This window comes from Pezoporus flaviventris, unplaced genomic scaffold, assembly GCF_033815535.1.
Source record: "Pezoporus flaviventris isolate CSIRO_AGI_PZ_B2104156 unplaced genomic scaffold, CSIRO_AGI_Pfla_v1 ptg000081l, whole genome shotgun sequence".
NCBI classification, from domain to species: Eukaryota; Metazoa; Chordata; class Aves; order Psittaciformes; family Psittacidae; genus Pezoporus; species Pezoporus flaviventris.
In genome coordinates, this window is record NW_026892629.1 from 3,681,404 (window position 1) to 3,699,923 (window position 18,520).

The 18,520-nt window shown below is 35.7% G+C and overlaps 1 protein-coding gene across 6 annotated transcripts in view; it reads right to left on the reverse strand.

The window, feature by feature from the left end:
• The window catches only part of LAMA2 (laminin subunit alpha 2), a 368,512-nt gene that overhangs the window by 48,635 nt on the left and 301,357 nt on the right, over positions 1-18,520 (reverse strand). For all 6 annotated transcript variants that reach the window (XM_061474973.1, XM_061474970.1, XM_061474968.1 and 3 more), the window contains 4 exons: positions 14,488-14,590; positions 6,142-6,258; positions 2,901-3,083; positions 120-274 (listed from right to left, as the gene is read on the reverse strand). In XM_061474973.1, the coding sequence (XP_061330957.1) occupies positions 120-274; positions 2,901-3,083; positions 6,142-6,258; positions 14,488-14,590 (558 nt within the window). The remainder of the gene's footprint in view (positions 1-119; positions 275-2,900; positions 3,084-6,141; positions 6,259-14,487; positions 14,591-18,520) is intronic.

Below are 18,520 nucleotides of genomic sequence, written 5' to 3' on the forward strand. Positions count from 1 at the left end.
GCTCTCTTTACAGATGTTCAGAATTAGAACTGATTCACCCTATGGAAATGAAACAGAAAAGTGGAAAAAGAAATCCCATCAATACTCAAAAGGTCATCTTACTGAGAAAGAGGGCTTACCGAATTGGCTTGCTTCCGAGCTTGGCTTATCAGCTCTTTTATCTGAGAAATGTTTTTCCCTAAATTATCCTGAAGTTCTTTGATTGGCTTGATTTTATCTAGCAGGTGATCTGCTTCCTTTTCTAGGGTTTTAATACTGGAATCTGCATCAGCAACTTCATAAGAAAGAACAAGACAGGGTTTTAGAGTGTAGTGTCAGAGAGTAATTATACACTATGATAAGCAAAATACAAGAAAATTCTGCATACACAATACTCAGGTGATTGTATATACTACTATGAGGTACACACAGACCAGGAAGCTACCTGAAGAGACTATGATAATTTAAGAATATTTAGACTCAAGTTAAAGTAGCAACAGTAGCAAATGCAGGTTTTAAAGCAGGATTTTGAAGCAGTAACTAAGGTTCAAGTCAGGATGATATTAATCGAAAACACTTCTTGTAGGAAAATACACTTATGAATGCAATACTTTTTTAAAAGAAATCTAATTTTGAGAAATATATTACATTAAAAAAAGCTGGTTAGTTTCCATTAGTAATTTCTGAAACATGGTTAGAATTGAAGTTAATTCTTGAATTCATTATAATGGCCTCAACTAGAAAAAAGCTTTATTCTGATCACAAGTTTAAAATTCTGTATGTATTGAAAGCAGATTAAAAACCAGTAACAGTAAACTGCAAATATTTTCTTTTTATTCAGGTGGACATAATAATTTCACATGGACATTTTTTCTTTTTTTTTTTTTTTTAATTTCAAATTACTCATTTTCCTCTCAACATACAACCAGTGGATAATGTCCTGTCTTTGACAATCCATCAGCAGATTTTAGGATTACAGCACTTGGCTAGCATGAGGGTATGGGTTTGTGTGGATGATGCTGAAAGTGACAAACCTGTACTTACTAGAAGAATGCATGCTGAGAATGAAAATTAATAGTAATAATGATGCTTATATAAAGCATGAAAGTCTGCATATCTAGTTTTTGAATAGTCACCGAGGTACTCATACCAAACCTTCAAGATGCTCAGAGCCTTCAAAAGGTAACTATTTAACTATTTCAATTAATGTAAAATATAGAGCACCATGCAGAAGCTTTGGTGGTAAGGAGGTTATCATCGTTTACTGGAAAAGGCACAATGAAAGCAACAAGAAAATGTACGTACTGATTTCTGTAGGCAAGATATGGAGACAAAAGAGAAAAAACAGAAGATAAAGTAAGAAAACATTTTGAAGCCCTAAAGTGAAATGTAAAGTAAATTAAGGGACAGGATTAGTCTAGCAAAAACATATTATCTTTTATGTATTGCACATCTATATAATAAAAATCTAGGGCCTGAAATTTGGCATACAAGAAAGGCTATGTCTACTTCAGCATGTAGGCATGAGGCCCAACAAACTCACTATATGCATTTGGAGTGTTTTTTTCTGCATTTACTTTAATCTCATTCTGTAATCTCAGTATCCGTTAGCAGTTGGAGATTGGTAAAAGCATACTTCTGGAGAACATCTTCTAGTTAAGATTTATATGCTTTATCTGACATGAAAGAATTTGTAAGTGTTAAGACCACTCCTAATGTGAATGAAATAATGGTGACTAGGAGCAATCAGGAGATTTACTTCTAAATTATTGCTCCTAATCTCAACTAAAAGCTAATGTACAGTCTTGGAATACTTGGGCTGGGACAGATGGCCTACTCTAGATCCAGCAGTGCCAAGAAATTACTGCTTTTAGGTGATTTCTCAGTAGTTTATCACTACCCTGCCAGAGGCCATTACCTCATAGTTCTGCTTGTTCCATAATCCACAGTAATCTAACCACACTATTTCAATCAATAACTACTTTTCATATTTTCTAAACTAGCATGGATCAGTCTGCCTGATGGGGATTATATCTGGGGCTCTCACATGCATTTTAGTTGATGATGGATCAGGGGCTTGCAATAGGCAGGCAGTGACAAACAGCCATTAGGATTAACTTCTTTCACTGGTACAGCTATAATTTGAAGAGGAAATTTGTCCATAGAATGAGAATTACAGCCTCCTAAACTGGATGTTTTCAGATGCCCAGCTTCATCAAGCTGACAACAATCTGGGAAGCCCAGGTTAGCTCAGAAACTAATCCTTCAGTAATTTTCTAAAGACACTGTTTTCACTGTAAACCCTGGCTGTATGCTCCTGTATCACCATAAAATGTGTTGTAATTTAGAATTCAATTTTATCCATCATAACAAAAGTGAAAATGCTAAAGCAATTGTTCACATAACACAATTCACTATCAAAAAAAAAAAAAGGCATATAAATACCATTCCTCGAATTTCCCTTTTATCTTTCTTCTTGTCTTCAGTGTTCTATCAAAAATAGTAATGGATATGAAAGAAGTCATGCGTTTCTCCCAGAACTCATTATCTGACTGACTGAAGACAGGTTTAGTGTGTGGAATTTTGCTTGAATCAATGGGTGAATTGCCAGTCAGAATCTTTGATTATTCACCTCCTAAACACTTTAAAAAGTAGTCTGCAGAACAAATCTATCAACTAAATACTCATCATGCTGAAATGAGCTTTTTATTCTCACTGCTAGCAGCAGTCCATAAGATTTAAAATTCTTTTTATATATAAAGTCCAGAAAATAGAAGTCACAGACATTCCTTTTATCCCAGCATACTTTAGTAATGCTATTCAAATAAAACTCTGAAGTGTCTCTGTTTCATTTTGAGATATTAAAAAAAACCCACAAATTTAAAATCACCATCAAATAACCAAAAAAAAAAAGACCTTACTGTTCTCGATAGGATCCTTCACAGCAGCATTTGTTTTCGCCACATCGTCTGCAAGTTTACTGTAGTTGTTTCTCAAGCCCAGGAGATTCTGGTTTAGGTCTTTAACCTGGGCCAGGATGTCATTTACAGTATCGTTGGCTTGCTTGGCTTTATCTTTGGCTGCCTGTACTTTTACAGCTGTATCTGTAGGTAGAAAATGATAATGAAATGATTGCCTAGAGTATAGAGCTTTCATTCACACATTTTAAGAATAAAGTTGGATCAAAATTCTACCATCCTAAATTGTGTTGGGTAGTTCTCTGAGAGCTTCTACTTCAGATGTAGTACGTCATTACTAGTTGTAAGTGTGGACTGAAGAATCTGGCCCTGTATGGGTTTTTTTTGAGATACCAGATGCATCAGAAAATTAAAAAAATAGCTCCAGACCCAGCTGTATGTAAAGTACAAATAATTTTGAGGTAACTTTCTTTTTTTTTTTTTCTTTTTTTTTTTTTTTGTTGCTGTTGACTTACTGATTAACCTCTGATCAATTTCCAAGTACAATATTTGATACTTATAAATAACATAATGTTCTGATGTACAAAGTACAGAAATCCAATTCCATGTGTTTCCGCTAAAGCTGTGACAAATCATTTTGTGAATAAGAACAACAAGGGTCCACTGACTGAGTTAATCACATGCATCCAAAGACATCCTTGGTGACCTTAAGCAAGGTGACCTTGGCACTTGTCTGCCCTCAAAATGAAAATGCATGTTCAGTCTTTGGGGTGAAAACATTCAAAACAGGAATGTTTTTGATTCTGCTATTGCTAAATGATAAAAAGCACAGCTAGGTGTTCAAGCAGGTATTTATTCAGATCCGGTGTCAGTAAATTGCTTTGCTTTAAAATTTGTCATGCAGCTCAGGTGATGATGCGGTGCTGAGAGTACATGACATGATGAGCCAGCAGCACAAATTGTGCTGGGCTAGGGAGCTACCAGATTTTTAGAATTCCCACAGATGGGACCAAGTGAGCAAGCAGAAAGCATTGTCATGGTGGACACTCCAGTTTGCAAGCCTGACCTGTGTGAACTCGCACTCTACCATCACAGTGGAGTCGCAGGACCTGCAGGAACCTGCCTTGCCACCTGCTTCCTATGAAACTTTTCTTGGAGTTGCTTTCCACTTGTGTGCTCAAAGGTACCCTTATATCAGCCATATGAGCATAGGTTTCCAAATGGTCTTCTAGGCAGGTCATCCTTCTGTGGAACATCTGATGTGATCAAGCCTTAGGCCTGGCAAGCATGTGATGCTTCCAAAGGCCATAGAGAATTGGTGGGCTTGTCCTGCACCTCGAAGAGTTCCAATACCCTTTTTACTTCCTTGAGTAAAGATATATTATACCTATGTTCCAAACAACTCCATCCTCATTTCTGAAATTTTGGCTCTGAGAAGCCCCCAAAATACAACAGCCCCTCAAAAATGTTTAAAAAACCATTGATGTCATCATTACTGCCAAACAAAAAGCTCTGATTGCCTTTTTTCACTTCCTTTTTTCATCATACCTAAGTATGTCTGACGCCACTATTAGAGATCATGCATCTTTCTGAAAGAGTGAAAGTTGGAGTTACTGTGTTATTTCTTTTTGGTCACACAAACTGCATTTATTTTCAGCCACACTTTATGCCATTCCTCCACATATGGGTCCTTCGCCTAACATGATCTACCTATCTCTCCCACTTTGAATCCTTCTTCTTTTATTTGGCTATTAGCAAATCATGGACACAAGAATTATTAGTTTAAGCTGTTCTCTGCTTTCTGTAATCCTTGAAGAGTAAGATACATGTTAGAGTCATTTCGTCCCCCATTCTCATTGGTTATTTCCCTTTTGGACAACTAATTTATTACATTTTCTTATCCATGGCATTTATTTGCTCTGAATTTAATTCTAATACATACATGCTTGTTTTTATGAGCTTCCTTGTCCCAAGAGCCAGCATCCTGTAACTCTAAGCTGACAACAGTTAATTACATTGCTAATGGTAATGTCATTAATATGGTTGCGTATTTCATATTTCTTACTTGTTTTACTTGTTTCATAGTTAGCATTCTGTGTCCTAAAGGTCAACAGGCCTTAAAAGTCCATTTTGTTTGACTGAGACATTTATGTTTGCATAAGAAGAGAAAAGGTCATGTCAGTACCTATGGCCAAACCCCAGGAGTTGCATAAAATGACCATATTGCATTAAAACAAATTTTTTTAATGCCCAATTTCAAGGATCACTAGATCTAACACAAAACTTCTCAGTTATCTAGAATCTTAAGGCCACAAAAATGTGCAACACAAATAGTAAAGTGTTTTTCCTACCAAGTTTTTACAGTCCAAGCCTTCCAGACCATCACAAATCAGACAAAATACAGATTTTATTTAGAGACTTTTCTTAAGGTGTATCTTTATAAAGTCCTCCTTGGAGAGAAAAGGTCTAACAGATTACATTGATAAAAACAATCTTATTTTCTAACAGAAACATTCAGTTTATTACTGTCCATTATAATGAAACTCCGCTGAAGCTCCCTGCCTCTTGCTATCACAACACAAAGCAGCTATCATCCTATGAATTTGTGATTTTAGTGACTATTACAATTTTTTTAAATTTTTTTTGAGCTATATAGAATTCTGAATGTGCACAGCATTTCAGAATTCATTGAGGAAAGCCTGTTCCAGTTCTAAGCAATCTATAGCATAGCTAAAAAAGATATACCACACCAAACAGTGACTGCAAACTATACTGCAGCATAAATTAATGAGAATGTAGCAGACAGGTAAGACAAAACCCAGCAGATCTCATCCTGCTTTTTCTGTGAACCAGTAAGTCTTTACTCTTCTTGGGTTAAATTTTACCAGCTAAATTATAATGGTTCATTAAAAAGTAGTTTCATAAAAAGACTTTTCACTTTTAAAGAAAAGACTGTCTCAGATTGTTACATAATTCCTGGTATCATAATTCTTTTCTTTTTGAAACCTTCTGCAAACTGCAAAAGCATGGTACCTTTTACCATACCAGAATACAAACTGATACCATGTAACTACCTCTAGTTCAGTTCTTTTATATTCCTCATTTTCATCTTATTACAGGAGTCGTTGGTCAAGGTGAACATAGTATGGACAAAGGCAGAGATTTATCAGACAGAATTTAGGTGATGGAAAATGAAACAAAAGAGCAGGGATGAGTCAAGTGTTGCAGCACTTTTCCAGCTTACCGTTAGGAATGGCTGACAGCTTTCCTAAGGTTTCATTCAAAGTTCTCAGGAGAATGGAATTGTTGTCATCAGCATCTTTCAGCTTGTTCTGCATGCTGTCCAGATTATTCCCCTTTTCTATAAAAAGTGCAATAGTACAGAATCTTTAACTCTTTATTTTCACCATCCCTTGTTTGCACATAATTTAAAATGCATAGCAATGAGTAAGCCATTAATCATTAAGATATTATATAGTGTAAATAAGGAAATACAATAAAACTGGTTCTAGCATTCACTGGTAATCTTGTTTCTTTAAGTTCCCTACTTCGTGGTATCTAAATGCTTGAGTTCCTTGTACTGTGGTATATTTATTAAGGGTTTTCCTAAGGTGTGCAGAAGAAATAAAAAAATTACAATCACATATGATTTATGCAAATTCACACAAAGACCCTCTGAAAGATTCAACAAGTATGACGTTTTAGTCATAGCTTTGATTCCTAGATTAAAGTACTACTAAAATTTCCTTCTTAAGATGGTTGTCTGAGTTGGATGAGTTTAATGTAGTATGAAAAAGGCAAGATCCATTAAGTCAGCTAACTGTTGCAATTAAACTGGCCAGACCCAATTGTCTTGGATTTTCTTAAAGATAACCATGTTGACATAACATCTGAGGAAAACACATAAGATCACCCTAGTACTGATCATCAATATAAAATACCCTAACAAGTTAATATGAAATAAGCATAGTTTTGTATTTTTTCTTTTTAAAGCCTGTCTAGTAAATAAAACTCAAAGCAAATAATTTGCTCAAATCGAAGAACTAGTACAAATCAAAGGCACAGGTATGTCATATTCAGTGCGTTATAGATGAAACTGGTGTTGCCCCTTACAGGTAAGTTTCTATCCTTAAGCGGTTGCTCTAGAATAAAAATTATGATAGTTATTTTCTTTTTTCTTAAGAGTATCCAGTATAGCAATAATTTCTCAAACTTTCAAAAGTGAGATTTCAGCTTTATGGCTACTTAAACAAACATTATTTCAAAATTTTGAAGAAAAGTTTGGCACAGAAAATGGTAATTAATGCTTAAACTGTTATCTTAGGGAGCATTTTTCATCATTTCTTCGTATCAATGGAAATCTTCGGAACAGCCAGCTGGTAATTTCTTACCTTAAAGGCATGCCCTACTGGGAAACTAATTCAACATCACTTTGTTTGGTAGCAGGAATATGAGAATAATCTGTAGAAAAGGATTTCAGGATACAAAGTATGGCTGTGACCTTCAGATAGGTCAAAAGTTACTGAAAATAAATACCTAGTTTCTGTATACTTATCTAAGTGGATACTGGGATAGGAAAACAAATGGAGGTGAGGTTTCTTGGTGAAATTATAGTCACATACCTATCCCAAACCCAAAAAGCACCTGTTTTTATAAGGTACAACAATTAGATGTATGATTGGTACTCCAGCATCTCCAGCAGTATCAGGGCTGTAACCCCTTTGTAAGAGAATAACCAGAATAATAGATTAAAACAAGGGATTGTGGTTCAAGTTCCACAAATTCTAAAAAAGTAAAATTTCATAAAACTAGATGTGCAAGAAGCAATTTTAAAAGAGAAGAATCAAACAAAATGTACATTGCCTATAAGAAATCATTGACTAATTTTTCATTGACTATAGCAAAGCTGAAATAGTGGATGGAATTTAAATCAGAACCATACTTTTGTTATTAGACCCTTTGAAGTGTCATTCAGGAAATAGTCTCTTTGTTTTTTAAAAGAGTGACACACAGGACTGCAGGAGTGCTCGGAATAAAGCCTTGATTCTGCAAAACATCCAGCAGAAGAAGAGAAGGACGTTTGTGTGAATTGCAAGAGGCACAGTTGACACTAGAATAACATTGGGAAGAATCATATAAATTATAAGATCACTCTTCTCCTCAAAACCAGCTTATTTTTAAATGACAGGATTTGTCTCTACTGCGGAATATGGTGCTGGTAGGTAATGTAATGTTAACCCAGAATGAACTCACAAGATTCTGGTTTTAAATGCCCTGAGACTATCTGAGTTCATTTACTGTTCACTTACTGTTAAGTAATAATACCAACAAAACTGTTTCAATTTCTTCCTTTAATTCTGAAATTATGGTCTGCTTGATATTTCCTTGGTGTCTCTGCTGCCTTTTGGGATGTTAGTGTTTATAAAGTGTGTTAATATTTCTGAGATATCTGATTCATTTCCACTGGTGGTGTGCTAAGTTTGTTACATACTCTTCAATTATCTCTTTTTCTCCTCTTTAATCTGCCAGATCCAACATTATGCTAATTATCCCCTGGTTATATTTCCAAAGAATCATCTTTCCAGACTTCTGTTTTCAAGTTTGTAACCATAGCAGAAGCAGATTTTTTACAGATTTTAATAAGGGAAGTTTCCCTAGAACTCCTGAAATTAAATACTGAGACTCCACGTCTTTAGTATTTTTTTCTTTTAACTCCTTATTTTAACTTGAAAAAAAAAAGGCCATAAATAAATGCTCCGAGAGAAACTCTTACACAGAGATATGTTAAGAGACACTAAGGCCCACGTCAACATTTCAAGGAAATTGTTCATTTTGCACAGTGATATTAACCTGAAGTTCTATTTTGAAGTAACTTCCCATGCTGTAATCCAGATGGCCTTTTCACTAATCACAGAGCTAATTCTGTGTATGAATCACAAACTGAACTGACTTCCTTTCAGCTTTTCCCCACCCTTTAATTATTAGCATTTATGAAAAGTACTGGAGCTATGATTTGAAGGCCTGATATCCTCTAGTTAATCATAGAAGCTAGATAAAATGCAGGCAGCTACAATCTAAGTTTTTCCAGACTACCTACTTAACTGACTTGGAAGAGGTTAGTGGGCCTGCACTGAAAGATGCCAGGCACTGTCAATTCACTTTGTAGCGTAGGTCGAGGAGTATCCTGAGAAATTTATCTCAATCCTGTTTTGACTTGATTAGCTCTCACAGAGATGACACAGGATGCCAATCAATGCAGTCTTTACTGTTCAAATCAGCAAAACTATTCATGCATCACTGAAACTAAACCTTAAAGAGTAAGCAGTACCATAAAGGACTTTGTAGGTATGGACCTTTAGGTTTTCTGGCTTGGTTAACACAAAGATTTTCAATTTCTGTTTACATTTCCATAATGAAACACAGCATTACAGAATAAAACATCTTCCCTTTTTCCTCTCAATGAAACTGAGTCAAACATAAACAAAAAAAAAATAAAAAAAAAAATCCTTACACTCATATATTTCATCTTTAACTTGAGAACTTAATTACCATTTAATATACTTACCATTTGTACGTAGTGATCTGTCTTACAAGAGACAAGTTTGTACAAGTCTTTATAGATCACATACATAGGTGGCACTGGTTAATTACTGATGATATGCCACTGCTGCAATATTAGTGGAAACTAGTGTTTTCCAATAGCATGACCAAATGCAATTTTCCATGTGAAACTGTTCAAGAAGATATCACAAGACTATGCTACCCAATGCATGTACTGCAAAATCAGAATAAAGGTGGAAATCTATCAAGGAGCAATATATGCAGCTGTTTTTATTGACTGAATACTGCATGAATGAACTGGCAGTTACACACATCCTTTTCTATTGTCATTATTACGCTTCTTCCAAGTATCATTCTCCCTCCACACAGTCTTACTCTTGTTCCTCATGTCCTGTGAAGAGGAAGGTGGGTCACAAGCTAATTTTTTTCCCCTAAACCAAGCAAGACTTAGAAACTGGCATTAAGAACAAACAGGAGGAAAAGATGTAGGTAGAGAAATTCGGCTAATGATGGTTAACTTTTTAAAAGGACTACCTACCTCACTGACTGCAATAATTTGGTGAATGCAATATGCCAGGTCAAGAAAAATAGAGTAGAAGAGAATACTCAAACAGGGGATTTAGCTGTGCCTATCAGCCGTAAAATGTTTTAGCTAAAAATATTCATGTTTTCAGTCAAGACAAGTCCCCCTCAAGTTGTCAAATCTTAAGCAAAAGAAATGACATGAGCTGAATTTCAGTAGCCACCTGACAGCAGTCTCCAGCTGAAGAGGAGTTTATACAGCTTATTTTCACTTTTCATTGATCAGTTTTGACAAAGTCTGTATATAGTCTCAAACCTGCATTGGGAAAGAATATTTTTAAAACAGTAAATTCAAAATTATAAGGAAGAAAAATTGCTCCTGGCAAGTTGAAAATCCCTCAAGGCACAGAGAGAATGAAGCTGGCAGGCAGTGGCATTCACTCATTTGTAGCCCAAATTTCTAAATTACTTCTTAGCCAGAGCACTACATACAGATTTTCCTTCTCCCACCAGGGTTAACTCCTATCCCCACAGAGAGAGAAATGACTAAATCTCCATTTTAATAGCTTCTGTCAAAAGCTTTGCTTTGTAAGGACTGTTTCAGCAGGTTTTGGTGGTAATATAAAACAATGCTGTGATTAACAACCATTTTATAACTTGGGTAATTGACAACAAAACAGTCTCACCTCCCTCACAGACCAACCTGGATTTTTGGAGTTGTATATTAGTTGTGTGGCTTATAGGTCGTCATTACTTTAATTTACTACCTGTAATGCCGACAGAGAATTTTTTCACTAATGATTACTTCTGTCTACCACATCTTTATAGAGCACCCATCATCCACCCTGCACTTCCAGTTCAGACTGAGAAGGGTGGCTTAATAAGAACCATGAGAAAATACCTTTTTATTAGACACTCAGCTTGCACTTTCTATTGTCAAAACATCAAGATATCTGGAAGGGATTATGCTCATAATGTCACCACTCTGAGCAAAAGCAGGATGGGTGAAAAAAAAAAAAAAAAGAAATCTATGAAATCTCTTTGGTTTTTATTCTTCAGCATCTGCATTCTGGGCACAACGTTAACTGATCTCTGTGGGTCAGGCTGTGGAGCATGGCCATGTTTTATTATATGCAAAAAGGTGTACTGTGAAAAGTTCAGAGTGTTTGTCTGTATGAAGCACTCTAAATCTAAGACATATCAGAGAGCATTAAGAAAGCTCCATCTCATTACCCTTCAGTATGGTGCAAGAGCACAGACAAAGTTCTAATATGTCATTTTAAGCACTGCTCCCTGCTTGCATTAGGATTGCTTTATGAATCTTTAGATTGTTTAGACCTTCACTTCTGAAATATGAAACTGGTATGAACTTCAATGGCATAAAATCAGGGGATAACATACTTTTTAAAAAAATCACTCAAGTAATGTCTTATTGAGAATGCAATACATCTTAACTCAGAGTTTTTCCTCTCTAAATTGGACAGTCTTGTGGGCACATGGAATTCACACATATATAAGTAAAGCTATTATTTTATTTTGTCCTTGAAAATAGGCATCATATTATGTGGAACACATGATTACTCCATTGTAACTGCCTGGGGAGCACGTAAAACTACGGACTCCACTCTCTGGTTTCCAGTCTGCTCAGAGGAACACTGTGGCAGGGAAGAAGAAGTACGGCCATTACAGTGTTTCCTATACACTAGTGATGGCTCACCACAGCAGTTTGTGCTCCAGAAAGGGGCACTAATGGCATCCTTATTCATTCTACTTCAGCTATGCTACTTAAATTGCGCACTGGCCTCCCTTCATAGCTTTGTGATTTTATGTAACATATATACTGAAACATTCCACTCCAGCTCTGAATCTGTACTGAATCTGGCAGTAAAGAGTCCCTATAAAGAACACCCTAAAAAATACATCCAAGATTTACTAGTAACTGCAGGCACGTTTTTTTTCCTGAGAGCTGCTACAAGAAAATAATGATGTTTTTAACTGTCAAACAGTGTATGACAATGAAAAGTAATTAATGACCTTATGAAACGTTATGCTTTATGACGTTATTAAACATTATATTTACTTGTTAACTAGTTTTGCAATTGGAAATCCTAGAGCTGCCAAAACTAAATTAAAGTGTAGTCATAGTCAAAATATGATTCTATGCTGTATGGATCTCATCCTTCATGCAGTATATTTTTTGTAATGCATCTCCCAGGAGGCCATGAAAATTCTGTATGTTAAAATCTGAAGGACTGGGCTCAGTTATAAAAATCTGTCTGGTTTCGTATTTTAACTACTCTAACATGACAGGGAAGCTTCAGGCATCATCTCTGTGACAGGCAGTTTAAATCTCAAGCTTGAATATTTACCATGTGTGGTTCTTCTAGTTCTGATACATGAAACTTTATTTTTTTTCCATTTTTTTCCCCAAAAGCTACAGTGACTGAACGTGAGCTTCTAAAAATATGCACAACAAAATTTCAAACTACAAAAGGAAGTGGATTACAGTGCACTCATTTGAAAGAAACTACAAAGTTTTCAACTTGAACTTATTCTGACTAGGCTAATCAAAGCATTACTTAGTATTTGGATGAATACACTTTCAAAATAGTTGTACAGAGTACTTAGTTGATCCTTCTCTCAACTTCACCAGTGGCACAAACACTAAAAGCTTGTAAGTTGCTTTCATCGTTATATGCAAAACCAAAGCAATGAAAGCAGTAACGTTTAACATTTTTCACAAAGGCAGTTGTGTGAAACTCATTGTTGGTCTGCTTGAAAAAAGATAATTGTATCATGCTTATTTCCCCTCAGGTTTCATTGAAATGAATTATTTTTTTCAATTCCTTTCTGAGTGCTGTGGAGAAAGAAGTGTTGATTACTGTTAAACAGATGCTTCATTAGTGCTGCAATAAGTGTTTTCTTGGAGGACCTATAAAACAATCTGTCTAGATAAAGATGCAAGTTATAAACTGCTTTTGGTTGCAATGATCAGATCATTGAATCATAGAACAGATGTTTGTCCAAGGATCATTTTTCTCCTTCTGACCAACAGTCATTCCTCACTGATGTTTGTCTAAGTTGTTTTCAAAGATTTTCAAAGGTCGAATCTACCTAATCTACTCAGGAATCAATTCCAGTACTTCTGTATTTTAATTATTTTTTCCTAATATATGATCTGTATCTGTGCACTTGAGATATTTTAGTCAAATCTTCTTTGGAAAAACCTTGATATAACTGAAGAATATTAAATTGCCTCTTTTTCAATTTACAAATTTAAAGTATTTCAGTCTTCCTCCTCATCTCTCCTTCTCTAGATCTCCAATCAGTCTTCATGATGTCTTTGTGACTCTCTGCAAATCACCTCAGCCCTCATGTTCAGTGCCCAGGACTGCAGGTGGTAACTTAGCTAAAGCACTAAAAACCCTGAACAGAGTAGAAGGATTGTTCCATGTGTTTTGGAAAACCATGCTCCTATTCCTGCATTCCTGTGATATATCCTTTTTCCACCTTGACTCAGCACACGAGCCATGCTTCTCTTTAGTCTCTTTCTAGAGAATATAGCACCTCATCCTGCATTTCTGCAGCTGATTAGTCATGTGTGTGTGAAACACTTCATGTATGTCTATACTGATTATTGTCCTACCTTCTCACACTATGGCATTCACCAATAATACTGTCATTTGTTGATGAGAAAACATTAAAGACATTATAAGCATAATCTGACCTGAATTATCAACTTCTACATTTCTACATCTCATCAAACACATAGGACTTTTTTCCCCCTAGTGGAAAATACTGAATAAAAATTAAAGAGACTTAATTTTCACCAGGAAACCAAAGTATTTGGTTTGGAATTTACAATGTTCATTATTTGAGCTGCGTTTAGACATTTATTTTTGCTTTAGGAACAAAGAAATATTTTGTGTGTGTGAAAAGAATAATTTTTCTCCAGAAACATGTTTTTAGTTTTACTTTTTTTTTCTTTTTTTAAGAAAATGCTTAGCAATTCCCTCCCATTTGACAAACATCTTAATTCTACCTCCCCATGCTTCCCTTTTCTGGCACAATGCCCTAGGCATTCTGAAGAGATGTGGTATCTCTGACTGGAATTGCAAACCCTGCTTCGGTACTGACAAGGATAAAACTTTAATGCTATGCTGGGTTTTGTACTAATTTCCTGCTAGAGTATTCAGCAAATCAGAACCAGTATTTCCATCGCCCTCTACTCCCAACTTACACTTGCCCTTATGGTACTTAGCAAGAGAAGACCAAGGCGCCACCATCCTCAGCCTTCCTGTCCAAGAAACAGCAGGGAACAGCATCCCTGCATAATGCCTGGACCAAAACCAGGAGAATCTTTTTCACTGATACACTGTTCAATTTCGTATCAGATGATGAATTATAGTTTTTTCCTACTGATATGGCATCTTCACACTGGAAGCATAGCAGTCTCACAATGGTTTTCTGCTATTTAATGGGCCTGAATGTCATTTACTGCACATACCTTTAACATCGTTTTCTAACATCTTGGCTTCGTTAAGGACCCTGAAGCTTTTCTGAAGAGAGCTCTTGGCACCGTCCTTTAATGATCCTTGAGGATCAGATGTCTGTAGACAAACAAGCAGTGTCATACATACAGGAAAGTCTGAAGTTATAAAAGATATATGAAGATGATCTAACTGAACAGTCATCAAAATTTTACGTGAATGTCAGTATTCTTTGAATTATATCCCATTGTCATTATGCTGGTCTACAAGACACAAAAAAGTCTCTACTTAATATCCTTTTATTTTTATGTGAAGCCAGATCTCCTTTGTAATACCAGTGATGTCTTTACTAAAAAGAGAAAATGTTCAGAGTGTTAAAGAAACAGGTTTGACTCTAGGAGCAAAACTTCGACTCTAGGTCCAAAACAAAAAAAGATATTTCAACTTAAACATGGGTTTTCCCCTTCAGCTATTGACACAACATTATGCAATACAGTATTCCTCCCTAACAGCAGCTACAGTACCTTTAGAAGCCAGACTGGATTTGATGATCCAGATTCTAACACCAACAATAGAGATTCATTTGTGGTTAAATTCAAAACTGTAACTGTTAGGTTAGTAAAGAAATATTATATAAGAGAAATGAAAGAAAAGAGTTTAAGAAGGGCAAACTGCCATTAATCTGAAAAAGTGTTACTACTAAATAACCATCCTTCATTATATCATGCTACCTAAATGCCTTTCTTTTGAAAAACATCCATCTTTATCTTCAGTGCAGGAATTAATAGAATAACTTTTTCTAAATTAGATTAGTATTTCAGTTGGTAGGAAATGCTCTAGGTTCTGAACCACTTACTGTTCAGTTTATAAGACTGAACTCAGGTCACACATCATACTGAATACATTTCTTTGAGAATACACCAGACAGCCAGATAACATTCTATATTAGTCATGGGTCATAGCCTTGTAGCTGGTATGTAATTAAGCAGCAGCTACCTTTCATTTTCCAGGGCAGATTCATATACTAAAAAATTAACTGTGTGTCAATTAAATGACACAGTTATTATTGCTATTCATTATTTATATAATGAGCAAGCCCAGAGGTGATATTTTGTATACCACTGAATCTTTGTTGGTTTTCAGCTATACTGTGAAGTCCATATATTGGATGTGCCCATCACTTTTTGTTTTAGGGTATGTTTTGGATACTTTCGAAATTCAGAACCAATTTTTTTGTCACAGGATATCTTACGGCATATGTTGCTATGTCACAGGGATATAGTTATTAAAGATTCCTTGTATTTATACAGGATGTATGTTTAGCTTTCATCACAGGATAAGTGATTTTAAAAAGTAATGCCAGTAAGACTGCCATATTTCCAAGCTCACCTGAACTATGTGTACACAAAATCCTTTCAACATCAACATACATTCGAAAGATGAACAGAATTAGTTTTTTGTAGATTATCACGTCACACAAGTAGCATTGGTTAACAGAAAAACACATATAAATGCAGGGGAAAAAAGAAAAGAAAAGAAAATAGGCCATCCAATTGAGCAGAAGAATGTTCCTGAAGGAAGAATGTTTGGCCAGATTTTGTGACAGATGCACCTGTCAAACCAGATAACCCTTTTATAATTGTTTTCCCATTAGCAACAGAACCCAGGGTATGATCACTCTGTGACCATGGACTTCAGAAATAAAGACTATTATTATTAAATAACTAGGAATGGTTGAATGGCGGTTTATATGCAATAAAATTATATGGAAAGCCAGGTTTGCAATACAAAACCAAGAAGTTAATAAAATCAGGGACAATAATAAGGCATGTACTGACAATTAGTCAGAAACAGATTTCAACATGAAGTTAATACTAGAAGAGCCCCTTCAGAGACAAATACACTTGTACTGATTAAAAGCGATATTTTAAATTTATTTTAAAATAATTCTGAAAGGGAGGATTAATCAAGATATCTGATGCAAAACATACTTTTTTTCTAGCTTTTCTTGTAGCTCATGAGAAAATGTGTTATGATGAAGGCAATAATAAAAACCCCAAACATATTCTGGCTTTGTGCGAGGTGACTTTTTGTGCTTGTGGCAAGCCCAGATCATGATGAACCCCTTTATGATTTAATAAGGCTGACAGCCAAGGGTCTCTGATATTATTTTCTAAAGTGGGACACCCGCTGTAAAAAAAACAACCAACCAACCACACAAAAAAAAAACAAACCCAAACACCAAAAACCCCTTGTGATTCAAGATAAATTGAAAAATTGCAGGATCCCAGGAATTTCATTTGTTCTACTTCTGCCTCTTCCAGAGCATCCGTAACCTGGGGAAAGGACCTTCCTCTCCCTGTGCCCTCCTTCACATTCCCTTCCCTCCCAACTCTGTGCAGCTTGACTGCTTGTAGTACCCTGTGGCAGATCTCATTATGTAACCAAACAATGCAATCATCTCAATCGTGGTTTACAGGCGTAAGTGCTACAATAATATTAAAATGCAAAATGCTGCCACTGAATCCATACATCGTCCTTAATGGTGCGGTTTTTCCTATCCATGGAATGGGTTTGCAAAAATTTTAGCAAAGTTTAATAGCAAAAGAAAAGCACCTAACAAATTACAGAAAAAGTCTATGATGTGATAATTAACAGACAACTTCAGGTAATGAAAGAATTTAGGAAGAATATCCCCTCTGTCTTCCTTTTCCTGGTATTTGAGTCAACCTTGAATTCTCTTTTTGCCAAACATCCCAGCTTCTGCAGTAGGGGTAGAAAGATTTCAGTTCAGCCCATAGCCTGGTGGGTTATGGCATTCTCCTGGGGGGGTGGAGATCCCTTCAGATTTCCCAGGGATGACTGTGTGAATCACTGACATACCACATTAACAGGGAAATATTCTACATCTGCAAGTTAGAATAACATCAGCCATAGTCACAGCCTTGTGAAGATGCCCCCGATGGCACATGCTGGTCAGGGTCTGAACACATCAGGCTGAGAATTGCTGGGACTTTGCATTAAGGAATTTTTCCTGAGGATTCATGACTGGATGTAAACATGAAGTAGGCATCATGCTGTCCAAATCTGATGACATGGTTTTGGTCACAGGCACAGGTACAGCTCCAAGCATGAATATAAATGAACTGGTACGGTTTTGTACTTACTTGAACTTACAGACACAGAAGGTATTTTACAGACCTAAGTGCTAATTCACATCAGTTAAAAATAGTTCTGCCTTATCCTTAATTTTTTTTTTTTTCCCCCACAAAAACTTATATTCTGAGAAGTTTTTGCCTATGCAAGAGTTAGGGCTACTTTCATTTTTAGCAGTCCTGAAGATGGGTGAGCATTCTGAAGTACCAATATGTACCTTTCTCTTCTTTATGAATCAGATTCCTGTTACACATATACAGGAATTTTACTCCTTTCTCTTCTTTACACATATGTTACATATATACAGGTTTTTTACAAAAAACAAGCTCCCGCTAATGAATACATGCAATGAAGATGCTTAAAACCTCACCTTACTAATATCTTAGTCTCCTTCTTTGCTATTCACTTGCCTCTATTTCCATCATATTATCCATTTTCACCTCCATCCCTTTCAAATTATTTATCCATTTTCCATGGTATAATCTCCATCTGATATATACTCTTTTATAGCCATACTGTAATTGCTTGCTTTGTTTCTTGACTGCTCTATGTGTCTTATTTTCCTATTCAATCCTTGAAACAGCTGCCTGCCCTACTCACTGCAAGTCATCAAGGACCAAAAGATAACTATCTGTATTACATCCTAATAATAAGAAAAAAAATCCGCAGCTCCTTATTTACTTCTGCACTGCAATTAGGAGTTCCAGTGAAATAAATAAGTATTTACAGAGCATACTAATGTATGAGAATTTTTTCCATCAAGAGAGAAATATAGTAATTAGTGTTCTAATTAGTGTTGACAATGTAAACAGCCTAAAAATATTATTTTTTTTTGTGCATGGCTAGATCACTTTATCCTTCTCCTAAACACAGACCTTTACAGCATGTGATCCC